The 12,545-nt window shown below is 39.6% G+C and overlaps 1 protein-coding gene across 1 annotated transcript; it reads right to left on the bottom strand.

Annotated features, from left to right (window-relative positions):
• Positions 1-777: 777 nt before the first annotated feature.
• her6 (hairy-related 6) lies at positions 778-3,220 on the bottom strand. The gene is made up of 4 exons (XM_084127878.1): positions 2,815-3,220; positions 2,585-2,680; positions 2,378-2,465; positions 778-2,163 (listed from the first exon to the last, which is right to left on the bottom strand). The coding sequence occupies exons 1-4, from the start codon at positions 2,920-2,922 to the stop codon at positions 1,643-1,645; spliced, it is 813 nt and encodes a 270-aa protein (XP_083984004.1). The 5' UTR covers positions 2,923-3,220; the 3' UTR covers positions 778-1,642.
• Positions 3,221-12,545: the final 9,325 nt, after the last annotated feature.

Genomic DNA, 12,545 nt, shown 5'->3' with positions numbered 1-12,545 from the left:
TGCACTTATCTACACTTTGTGCCTCAAAGCAGGTAATTGCAAACACCTGCAATGCCCCCTTCAAAGAATGGCCACACTGAAATAGCTATAGGCAACACACACCTGGAAAACACAGGGATGCATGGAGAAGGAAACGTTTCATCATGTCAAGCGTTTTCCCATTTTACTCGAAATAAAAGCCATGTGAGTTGTGTGTAAATATTTCTACATCCTTTATGCCCACACAAAGATAAAAGCATATAAAGTAGTTACTTTGTTATTATCATAATCATTTTTTGAGTTTATTGTTTTTTTTAATCATACATTTGTATTTGTTGATGCAGATGCTTATAAATAAATAAATAAATAAATACATACTTTCATTTCTGTTAACATGGCATTATGCTAATAATGTGGCTAGGTACATGTCCTTAAATTCTTTCAAACTGAAAGTGTTGACCAGTCCGCTCGGTGACTCTGCGTGTGCAGTTCACATTTGAATTACTAGATGGCGCTAAATGGTTGTGTAATAAAAATCGTCACTTGTACTTCTCTCTGCTACTGAACTTTGATGCTACACTCAGCTTCAGACTCTAGTAATCCTCTTGATGGAGCTCTGCATGTCACACTCATATACAGACATTAATCGTTCAATAGTAATGTTTATGAAGTAGGCCTATTTATTGTGATAAAATCCCCATGCTAAATGTGTAAAGCGAAATGCTATTAATTCAACCTTATTCCAATAGCCTATCGTCCTGTGTTCGACATAGTGTTCGACTTTTTTTTTTTGGAGAATCTTCATTTAATTAAACTTCAAGTTTTATGATATTTATCTTTAGCAATAAGAGAAAACCAGGCTATTTATGAAAAAATAACTTATGTATAGTTTAGATTTTTTTTTTAAAAACGTGGGTTTCACTATCAATCAATAGCCTATATAATATATAAGTTGTTTGACCAGTCATAGCCTGTGACTATAAACCTATTCAGTGTAGACGAGAATGAAAACAAGGGTGTGAGTGACAAATGTAGTTTGATCAGTTGATTGCGATGTTTAACAGGGGAAAAAATAATTAAAATAACTTGTTAGACGTAGGACAACCCACTGATCGCAATGTAAATCCATACTACACTGGGGGCCGTTTAATGTCTTATCCGCCGGCGTGATTTAACATAGGCTACGTTTTCCTGAGTTTGTGCTTGACAATGATTAAGAGTAGCAAACAGCTTCTTTAAAGGCTGCAGCATGTTTAGCCTTAATTTGCATGCGATACGGCCCGAATCTTTGCTTAAAGTAAGAATAAGCATGGTTAACAAAACGAAAACAGAATACAACTAATGAGGCAAAACGTTTCATTTTTTTTATATGTAATTTATTTATCTTCCAAAATGAAGACACTTGAAAGCGCATTCAACATATCTTTGGCATCACAACGTGGAAAAGATACCGCAAATATAAAAATGCATTGAACGGAATTCAACAATACAAAACTTATTTCAATATGAACTTCTCTCCCTTTTGATCTATACAAATATAGTGCAGCATCTCATTAAAACACATTTTCATACAAAAAGAACAAAAAAAGTAAACGCTGAACAAAGAAAACAAGTGTAATTTGTCTTTAAGAGTCTATAAGAGTTTTTTTTTTTTCTTCTCTGTCTACCAAGGCCTCCAAACGGAATCTGCCGTGACTGACGGTGCTCCCGGAGACACGGCCACCGGAACCGGTGTGCTGGAATTGTTGGCATACACTGGAATAACGGGGCCGTTTGGAGCAAAGGCAGCGTTGGGAATCAAAAAGGCGAACTGTCCGTCCGTTGCCGGCACAAGCTGGAAACCTCCGTAAACTTTTGTTGCGTCAGAAGTCAAGTTGGAGGAAGACGCGCTTTTGCAGGGGACTCCGCTAAGAGGCACAACGTTGGCTTGTTGAGTCGCGCTGGGGATCTGAACCATCGGTTGGTTGAAGGATGGATGAGGAGGCCCGGCAGGTATCTGGTGCTGTGTTGGGTAATTCATTGCGTTGATCTGCGTCATGCAGCTGGCTAGGTGACCCAGCAGCCGGGTCCTGACCTCGGTGTTAACCCCTTCACAGGTGGACAGGAACCGGGTCACCTCGTTCATGCACTCACTGAATCCAGCTCTGTATTTCCCAAGAACGGTGGGATCCGTGTTCAGCGCAGCTGTAAAGAAAATGAGGAAAGACTTTCGGTCAGATCATCTTGAGTAGCTGAACATGAATTTGTTCTATAACTAGTTCTATTCTATCTAGAAAACTAATCTTGCAACATTTAAAACAAGTGTAGCCTACAGAGAAACGCTGCGTAAAAACTGCAGCCGAGTTTCTGGAAGTTCGCAAACTAATTTTTACGAATATAGATTAGATCCGCGACTTACCGGTCATTTGTGCACGCTGCATGTTTCTGAGATGTTTCACTGTCATCTCCAGGATGTCCGCTTTCTCAAGTTTGGAGTGTCTCGAGCTCTGCGTAAAAAAAATAAAAAAAATAAAAATTGGTTTAGATAATTGCGGCTATGTAAAGAGATGCATTAATATTTAACCCAGATATAATTGTTAGAATCAATCGGACTTTCAGTACTTACATCTTTTTTCAAGGCGTCTAAGATTAACGTTTTCAGCTGACCCAAGCTTTCGTTGATTCTCGCTCTTCTTCTTTTCTCCATTATGGGTTTAGAAGACTAAAATGCAAAAGAAAGAAAAAAATAAGTCAATATGTCTATTAACTTCGGGAACTATTTCTTGCAATGTAACGTAGTGCGCACATGTGCGATGTTTGGAAATAAATGCAGTACAGTGTAATATCAATACAAACCTTCCTGTGCTCCGAAGCCGTTTTGGGTTTATCAGGTGTACTGTTCATGCTCGCTGGAGTCGCGGCAACCGGAGAAGAGGAGTTTTTTTCCATGATGTCGGCAGGCATCTTCTCTGGGAAGTATCCTATGAGATTTGTGTTTTTTTTTTTAAAGAAATCCTCCTGTTCAGTATCTTCTGTTAGAGTACACGCAGTAAAGTACGCAGATACAGTTCCAGATATGAATGGATATCCGCACGAAGTGTCCCGAGTTCAACTGGTGCGGCAATGATGTCACAGTCTCTGATTTCACCGTTTGCCAGCGGTCGTAGCAACTGCCTGCCTCAGCGTCGTGTTGGTCTTATTTATATCTCCGACTGCACGCGAACGGCTCGTGTGAAACTTCCCAAACTTTCTTTCCCACAGTAACTTTCTACCAATCAGCGCGAGGGACACGCGGCCCGAGGGGAGGATGGCTCGTGGTCGGCGCCACTCCATTGGTTGTTTAGCGTTTGAGCGGGTGGCCAATGGCGCGCGGCCGGGTTTAGGGCACAACCGGGACTGCCTTCAATCATTCAGTTTACATATTAACACTTAAGAGCCAGTCTCCGCAAAGAAACAGCAAACTTTGTAATTGCAATTCAATACACATATAGATCCACACTGAAACTAAGGAATGCAAAAATATACTTACGCAATATAGAAAACGTAAAAAAGTTGAGTGCAATAGGCTTTAACATTACAAAACATGCAGCTGAGTTTGCCTTTTACTAAATAAATTGAACTGTTGCAAATACCGCAGTATGTAGACTGTTACAATATCCCAACTGATAAGTCATTAAAAAGTGGTCTGAATTTTATGAATCTGAGAAAAAAAAAAGAGGAGAAATATCTGTTTAAATTACATTTTCCCTGTCATGTTACACTGAAGAAAATTAACACTGAAGAAAGTCCATTTAACTTTTCACAATAAATACTGTCATTCGATTTAAAGTGGCTGAAAAGGTGCACAACCTAATCAGTGCAGGCTGTAACTTTCCCACCACTTTGATTTTACTTTTAAAAAAAAATAAGGCAGCGATTAATTGTAGGCTTTAAATTTTAGTGTGTTAAATATTTTTTTCTGTGTACAAGTTCACTTGACAGGGCTGCGCTGTATTTCTTTAAGCGCGTCGCTGCTGTTGGCATTTTGACATCTGTCGGCTCACGAGCGCTATTGTGAATGTGGAGCACGTGCCAGGATGTTTTATTACCTCGGTGGTTGAGGTTTGGCTGGCGGGCTAGGGGTGGCGGTGGTGGTTTACATTAGAGGGAAGGTAAATAGCAGCTGCTGTTCTAAAAGCCTGGGAAAACCACGCCCACTGAGAGCTCGATCGGGCTTATCGGAATGCGAGCCAGTGTGAAGATATTTCAGACCGAAAGCGCGCACAGCGCGGATAGTGTCCTTGACTGTGTCTGACAGAAGCAACTCTAATTTAGGTCATGCTTTTATGATCCTCGGTCGAGGTCACAAACAAACGCAACAAAACACCAAATTCATTCATGCTTTTCTGCCTGTACTGCAATTAAAACGCAAATAACAAAGTCCAAACGCATTTGGACAAAAACGATTGTCGACGTGTATTGACGTTTAAACGATGACGTTAACATATTGCATATATTTGCCATCTATCATCAACTAACAAACTTAACAGTTAGGGTGTCATAATCCACTAACAGTAAATACACTGGTTGGTGTGCGTGTGTGGAGTGGGTTGCCAGCCCTCTGATATGCACATTTACAGGGGTGAGAGTCTCCAGCTGCTGCAGACCCCGCGACACGTGGCGCGCAAGCGGCGGGGGAAGGCGCTGCTCCTGCCGGCTTTGCGCGCGTCTGCGGGACAGGGCGCCGGGGGTTCGCCGGCAGTTCATCAGTGTGTGTGATATATCATAGTGGCAGGCTGCTAAACTGTCTGTGTTGCTATATGCGTTTCGAATCACCTTTTTCCTCAGTTTTTGTTATAAAATTCGTATTGATGACACGACAGCGTTTATGTAACATGCATGTTGATATTAATTAACTGCTATATGGCAATACATTAAAATAAATATAATACTTTCAAGCAGATCCACAAAGCAATTACATATTGTTCATTATCAGGTTTATGACGTTATTTATTTATGTACTATATTATTCATTTTTATTTTTAGATTTTTTGGAAAGAAAGACAGCTGTTGTAACTCCAACGGGTGAGTTGTAATGGCATCAGTTTAACCAATAAAAAATTCTGAGGTAAGAAAATGAATGTTAATGACTGTTATTTGAGAGAACTTAATGAGAATATTCTCTTATTTAGTGAAATATGTATCATCTACATGCATTTAATCTAGGCTGCATGTTAAACAAAACAGCTTAATATAATGGCTGACCAGACATGTTTTCTATTTTATTAGCTTTTATGAATGAAAATGTTTTCTATTTGCATATGTACAGCTTTTAATTAAAATGCTTATGAAATGGGGGAGGTGATGGAGGGGTGGCATAACAATTATTTTGAACTTTGTAAATTAGTGTAAGAACCCACCCCACCTACTGTACAACCCACCCCGGAAGTGGGGAACATTGTGCTTTACGCTAATTCACACAGTTTAGGGTTAAGTAGATTTCTAAATAATGTAAATTTGAAGCAGATAAATATGGGAATACTATATCAAAGTTTGAGACACAAAAACACTGAGTTACATTCAAAATCTGTTACAATGCTCCTGTTTTCTAGCTCCACACATTTTTAAAAAAACCTTAGTACTCAGAGTACTCAATGTCCCATTTGTTTACACTGCGAAACAGATTCATCGCTCTTTCTCACACTTGTAAAGGACTCGCAAAACAAATGTATTGATGTCAAGTAGACAAAGACCGGTAGATTCAGAAACCTTTCGTCTCCGCATGAGTAACTTTCTCATGCTCGTGTTGCACAAGGGATCTAGAGGGTGCATTGAATTACGGGCAGGTTGCGTTGTCCCTCCCTTTACCCCCCTTACCCACCCCCCAAGCACCTGGACGCTGCCAGTCCCGTGTGCATTTTCCTGCAGTGTTACCTTTTGTGAGATCATGTCGTTATTGTGTCTATATGGGGGGAAAAATTTGGCTCATTGTTACAGTGTGTATTAATTGCAACAATGAAGAACAGCATACATCTATGCAATTAAGTTAATTATAGCCTTGTAAAAAGTCCATATTATTTTGTGTCACTCAGTTTTATTGGCACTTTTATTGACATAAAAAATCAACATATACTCATTTTAGCAAAGTCTTTATTTCACCACTTCTATCTCTATCTCTTGATCTCGCTCGCTCACGTAAGCAATCATACACTTCCCTCTGCAGCCCCCTTCCACCCCACTCTTTTCTCTCTCTCTCTCTCAGAATCATATCTTTATTGAGGTCTCTCAACCATGGCTGTCCACACACAGCAATAATGTAATCAGGACTAAAGTACGTGAGAAAGTGGGAGATAGCATGCTCCCAAACAAGCTGAGCTGCAATCACAGAGCCAGTGTAAAGTTAATGTGTAAGCCAGTGATGAATGCCAGCTGCCAAAGGAAAGTTGCTGTTGACGGCTCATAGGGATCTCTTGAAGAGGTCGGGCAGCCGGCAGTGAGGGTGTCATGGTGTCAGCCTCGCTCAAGGAGCTGTCAATCACCTTTGATGGCTTGCTGAAATACGTAAAATGACATTGGCAGATATCCATATGTGATAACGAGCAGATTCATTTTAGGCTATGTTTAGTGTCTGTAAAAAAATTCTTAGATCAGGTAAATGATGCTTGATAACAATACAAATAAGTTTACTTACAGTTCAAAAGTTTTGAGAAATTACAATGTTTTGTCCCATTTACGGTCTTCTCCGTTTTTGCCAGGTTTTCTTTATTGTTGTTTGATTGCTGTCACATGATGAGTATGTGATGTTTTTAATAGTTTAACCCAACAAGCACTTGGCTCTCCATGTATATTTCTGATAAAAACATGAAATTACGGATACGATTTACAATTGAACAATTTAAACGTAAATGAAGAGAACAGTTTGCACATAACTCTTTTTAGGATGTTAGATCTGAAAATAATCTGATAATCTGTCATTATTTACTCACTTGCATGTTGTTCCAAACCTATAGACCTAGTCAGGTTAGACTCCATATTGAATTTCACACAGATGAAAACAAGGCTATGAGGGATAGACAAAGTATTTACAATGGCCCACACTGTATGTCATTTTTAGTGTTTAATTTTTACAACTCACAACTTTCAAAACAGTTTAGGTAACAGTTTATTTTAAAGTGATCTAGGTTACACGTTATTACATGTACTTACTATAGTAATAATAGTAAATGATCCATAATTACAAGTAACTAACCCTAAGCCAAACCCTAACCCTAACATAATTCTATATAAGTGCATATAGTTAATTAACATTACTCAGTACTTATTTAAGTACAATGTAACTACGTCACCTTAAAATAAAGTGTAACCACAGTTTATAAACGGTATGTTGTCAAACAACAGTACAGTCCATTGATGCACTGTACTTTGATCCCTCACAGCCTTGTTTTCATTCCTGTCAAAAATGTAATTTGGCGCTACCATGACTAAGATCTACAGTATATGACTTTCTTTCTTCAGCAGAACACAAAAGAATGTATTTTGAAGAATGTTTCAACTGTTTTTGTCGTGTATGGAGTAATCAAAATATCTTCTTTTGTGTTCCACAGAAGAAATACAAAGTTCATTCATGAAACTCTAGATGGCGCAGGTTAGTAGGTCCTTAACTCAATCTGCTTGGACACGTCATTCTCTGTAGGGCACAGCTGATTTGGTTCCTGTTGTATCAGTAGCCAATGAGCTTGCTGTTCAACCTTTAAATACTTGGTCAGCATTTGCTATAGCAGTGCAGTGCGCTTTCAGAAACCCTCCACCTTCCCCAGCTCCACCTGTATAGATCTGCAATGGGTAATTCATAGCAGCAGCATGCTTACTTCCTCACAGCAGCGTGTCATGTGTGTATTGGCAGTGGGAAGTCCTGTACTTGCTCTGCAGCAGCAGCGTAGCAGATCTGTTCCGCCATGACCAAACATATCAACATTGTCATATCCATTACCATGCAAACACTCATACAGGTTTGGAATGACCTGATGACAGAAGTTACATTTTTGGGTGAACTAACTATCCCTTTAAGTTGGTTATTGTTACAGATATGACAGATTTAAACTGGCATTTTAAGTGCAGTATTATTATCATCAAATAATTCAACTAATTCAACCAACAACAACAACAACAAAAAAGCCATGAAAACAGTTACCTTTATTGTTATAGGTGCACCTCACCTTTTACAGTGCATTGGTATATTCACTTGTCTATGTGTGTTCTGTTTATCTAGAATGATTAATATAGCCTGTAACCAAGATATAAGTAGACAACCACTTGCTGAAGTAAAAAATGTGAGAGGGTGCCGAAGTTTCTTCCAGCACCAAGACCCTTCAAAGTACAGAGAGACAGAGAGAAAGGAAGCGAAATAAGAGGTGGGAGAGATGAGAGAGGGGAGTGAGTGTTGCTTTGTAGACCCTCCAGCAGTCTTCCCACGAAGCAGACGCAGCAGCCAGAGCGAGTGCTGGAACATAGGCGCCACATACTCACACACAGCAGCAAGGCTCTGAACAGCACAGCCTCCAGGGCCTGAGGGGAACAGAGGCAGGGGCGTGATAAAAGCGTCGATTCACAGTGCTCTTCACGCACATGCATATACGCACACATGCGCACACCTACATGTAAATTCCCCGAGACCAAAACACACCTTCACGCACGCACACACACACACAGATCACTCGGGGTCACCACCAGCCTCGCAGACATTAGCGCTCTGTGTTTTTGTATTTAGCAGGGGCTGGGGATTTTTTCAAACAGATGCCTAGCGCAGTGGTTATTCAAGCCTTTCCGGGCTCGCTTCGGCTCCTGTTGCTGCTCCTGCTTCTTCTGTGGCAGGGGAGAAGTGTGTGCCTTAGGGGGAATCTTTAGTAAAGCTTAGCCAAGATCTCTCTCCCATGGAGTGGCGTACCAGGGGCTGTGTGCTTATGTGGAGGAGGCAGTAGAGACTGGGTCATGGGTCACTACATGAGCATGAGTATCTGGCTGCCAGGCTCGACTGGTTTGGGTGGTGAGTGAATTAACAAGCCTGGGGCGTTATTGCTAATGACAAGGCTTCCAAGCTCAAATAAATGCATGAAGCACTTCATTGTGCATTAACGTACCATGCAACATTCTGTGTATATGTCGCTTAATTTAATTAGTCTTTCAATTGCGAATTTCTCAGACCTCAAACATTGAAAACATTCTTTAAGTTTGAGATAGCTGATAACCGATAGCACTCTTTCTCACGCTGTTGATGCTATCTGAACCCTAGAGATAAAGAAGTATTCTGCACACAATGGCCAAGCAATGGGTTTTTGTTTACAAAAAGGATCTTGATCTTGCTGCATTTGAATTACAGGTGAATAAACCGGCCTGTTTCCTCTTCAGGGAGTCCTGTTGTTTACAGTAGATAAACTGTTGAAGGCATAGGCCCTCTTTAGTTTTCTTGCTTAATTACTGTAACAGGCACTGGGAGAGTGTAAACAGACTGCATGAATTGTTGAACTTCCTTCACCTCTCAATTTACATATCATATCATATCAAAGCCTATCATAGAAGTTTTTTAATTATTCGTTCACTTTTCTATAAAGCATGCAATGTATTTGTCCATTTTTATACGTTCATATGCTGAATATTAGTCCTCTATAGCATTACATTTTAAGCAACATAACATAACGTTATTGGCTCTCCAGTATTGAAAAGGTACAGAAAGCTTCATGAAGTGATTATTCCGAAAGGAAATTATTCAGGGGAATGCTTTTGGATTTAGACTCCATCGGGGCTAAATGAGGATTTATTTCCTTGTAGTTCTTATGCCTTCATCTGTTTTTTTCAATAAAATATATTTTTATTTAATTTTCATTTTTATTTTATTTTTGCATGAGCGATGAGTGTGGGGTGACTTATACATTTGTCTTTATGCGTTTACTAGCCCAGTACTCTTTCATTTATCGACTACACAAAATATATATATATTTAAAGATTGTTTGTTTTTGTTTTTGTTTTTTTCCTTGCATATGAGCCCAATTCTGGGATTTGGATATGCACACATATTTTGTATTTTTTCCTAATAAGCGTTCTCTAAAAGATCCTAAAATGAACACATTGCTCAACTAATAACTGATTATAAAAGCTATTTTTTTCATTGTCTTTTCATTGTCTTTCCCTACACAATGTCATCCTTTGGGTTTTGCTTTCAAAACATAAAGATTGAATTTGGTTTTAGTGTCCAGCATTGATTGAATCTGCATAAATTAGTTATTCCCATATCTGACTCTTACTTGGCCTCCTTGTAGAAGCAGATGTTGAAAATGTTTAAGGGTCACAGTTGCACCTCCACCTCAAGCAAGGCCAGGTCCCTAGATAACAGCTCCCTGGTTCATGAGCTTTGCTCCAGCGTTATATTGTAGTTTTTTTCTCCCCCTTCCCTCCACCTCCATCCAGCCCAGCCACCTCCCCTCACTCCACCACCTTTCCCGTGGGAGTTTGCAAAGCCAGGATAACCTTGAGACCTCCACTGGGTCTGTGCCAGGAACATTAAAGAGCCCTAACCCCCTCCAAGCATGCCCACCCAGTGCATTTATACCCCATTTCTAACATTTCTATGCTTTTTGTCTTGTTTTTACCTTTTCTTGGACTCATTTTTTTTTTGATTTTTCTTTTTTTGTAACCTGACTGTGAAACATCTCTCTCTTTCTCCCTCACGCACACACAAACACACACTCTCACACAAAATGCTGCCTCTCTCTCTCTCTTTCTCTATCAAGTCTCGGACAAAAAAGGGGGTAAAAAAGCACCATTCACATGATCTCCTGTGCAGTGCACTATTATCTGTAGATTGTCGAGCTGCCAATTTCAATTTCGCCGCCCTATTATCAGGCCTTGAAATAAACGCCTCATTTGAAAAGTAGAAATCAAACTGTCTCTACAGGAGGGATGACTGACGTTGATTGCAAACTAACTATTTGGTGCCAGGCTGCACTTTGTGTGGCTTTTGTCTCTCTCTGCTTTTTTTCCCCCAGCTTCACGGCTGTCATATTCTTTAGTACTGGAGAAGGTCAAGTGCCACTGTCTGAAAGATCTGAGGAACTGGAATCGACTCAGCGTCTCCTTCTCCGCCCCGCTCTTGTCACCGCAGGTTTACATATTTTCTTTTCTTATACAGTTTTCCATTTCTTTTTAAGGTTCCAAAGCATTTTTATTAAATGTACTTCAAAGTTAGCTGAAGACCGAATCATTTTTGAAATGAGAATATAAGAGGATTGTTTGTATCATACAGAAATTTCTGAAAAAAGGTTCATCTCAGTTTAAAAAAAAACGTAAAAAGTCTCCCTGAAAATACATATGATTGTATGATTGTATATATATATATTATGAATATTTATAGTGTTGAATTGTGAATAAATTGTTTTAATTTGTTCACAGAATGGTCTGAATTATTCATTTGAATCAGTCTGAATCAAAACAGTATTCAACTCCAAAAGAAAAATCCATAAGTCATGGAAATAAATTGGTCAAAAAAGACCAGTAAATTGCTAAAACAAATTTTCTGAAACAGGTGTTGCAAATGATTGAACTTTGATCCATGTTGATACACTGCCATGGACACAAAGTCTTTCAAAACATCTCACTGCTCTTTCTCACTCTATCCAGTAGCCACTCACAATTTCCCATGACATCATATGCCGCCTTTGAGTTCCTGGCCTGTTGCTCATTGTAGCCCAGGCTATTCATTGCGTCTCACACAGAAACACTCACACACACATGACCTCATCGCTGGCACATTCTCCCCAGGTTTCACCTTGCACCTCCCAATCACATTCCCCTTTCCCTCTGGCCGTATGAACACTGAATCTGTCCTCTTAGTCTCACTCCACCCATTCAGGGTCCATTGTTTCCCACTGGACAAAGTGGCTAGCTTAGCCCTGCTGAAGCATCAACTTTCACCCTCAGAACTTACAGTCCCATTGCTGGTGCTAGACTGATGCCTGGGAGCTTATAATTGGTTTCAATTGTAGTTTCACCCATAAGAGGGTTTAAGCCTGAAACGATCTGACTTGCAAGAATACAGATTATCAGAAGCTACTTTGCTGTATTCATTCTGACTGAAATGTACAATTCAGGTTGAAAAACAACTATAAGGCATGTTTGCTAATACACAAGCCATTAGATGTTCTTCCATCACTGGCCTGTTTTTTAGTTTACTGTAGTTTACATAATTTGCTGTATGTCACGAATGGAATTCATCCCTCAAGGTGAGATACCTGTCACTCTAAACCTTTTTGTTGTGCTTTTTGTTAGAACAAGCACACTACCGGTGTTCCATGCATCACATTCCCAGTCTCTCCCTTCTTCTTTGTATTAATATAATCATTTGTTGTACTAATTTTGCCCCAAGCACCCTGGTGTAATTTTTTTTGCTTTTCCGGTTAATGTTTTTTTCTGAAGTATGTCAAAGTATGTATCACATTTAATGTGGCATTTACGGTTACACTTTATTTTGAGGTGCCCTTTTTACAGCGTAATTATACTGGGTATAAGTGCTGGGTAATATTAATTAACAACAGGTACTTACTATATAATTAGGGTTT

Source organism: Abramis brama (genome assembly GCF_963993115.1).
Source record: "Abramis brama genome assembly, chromosome: 11".
Classification (NCBI taxonomy): Eukaryota; Metazoa; Chordata; class Actinopteri; order Cypriniformes; family Leuciscidae; genus Abramis; species Abramis brama.
The sequence above is the reverse complement of the archived record's forward strand: the minus strand, read 5'-3'. Positions and strand labels throughout refer to the sequence as shown.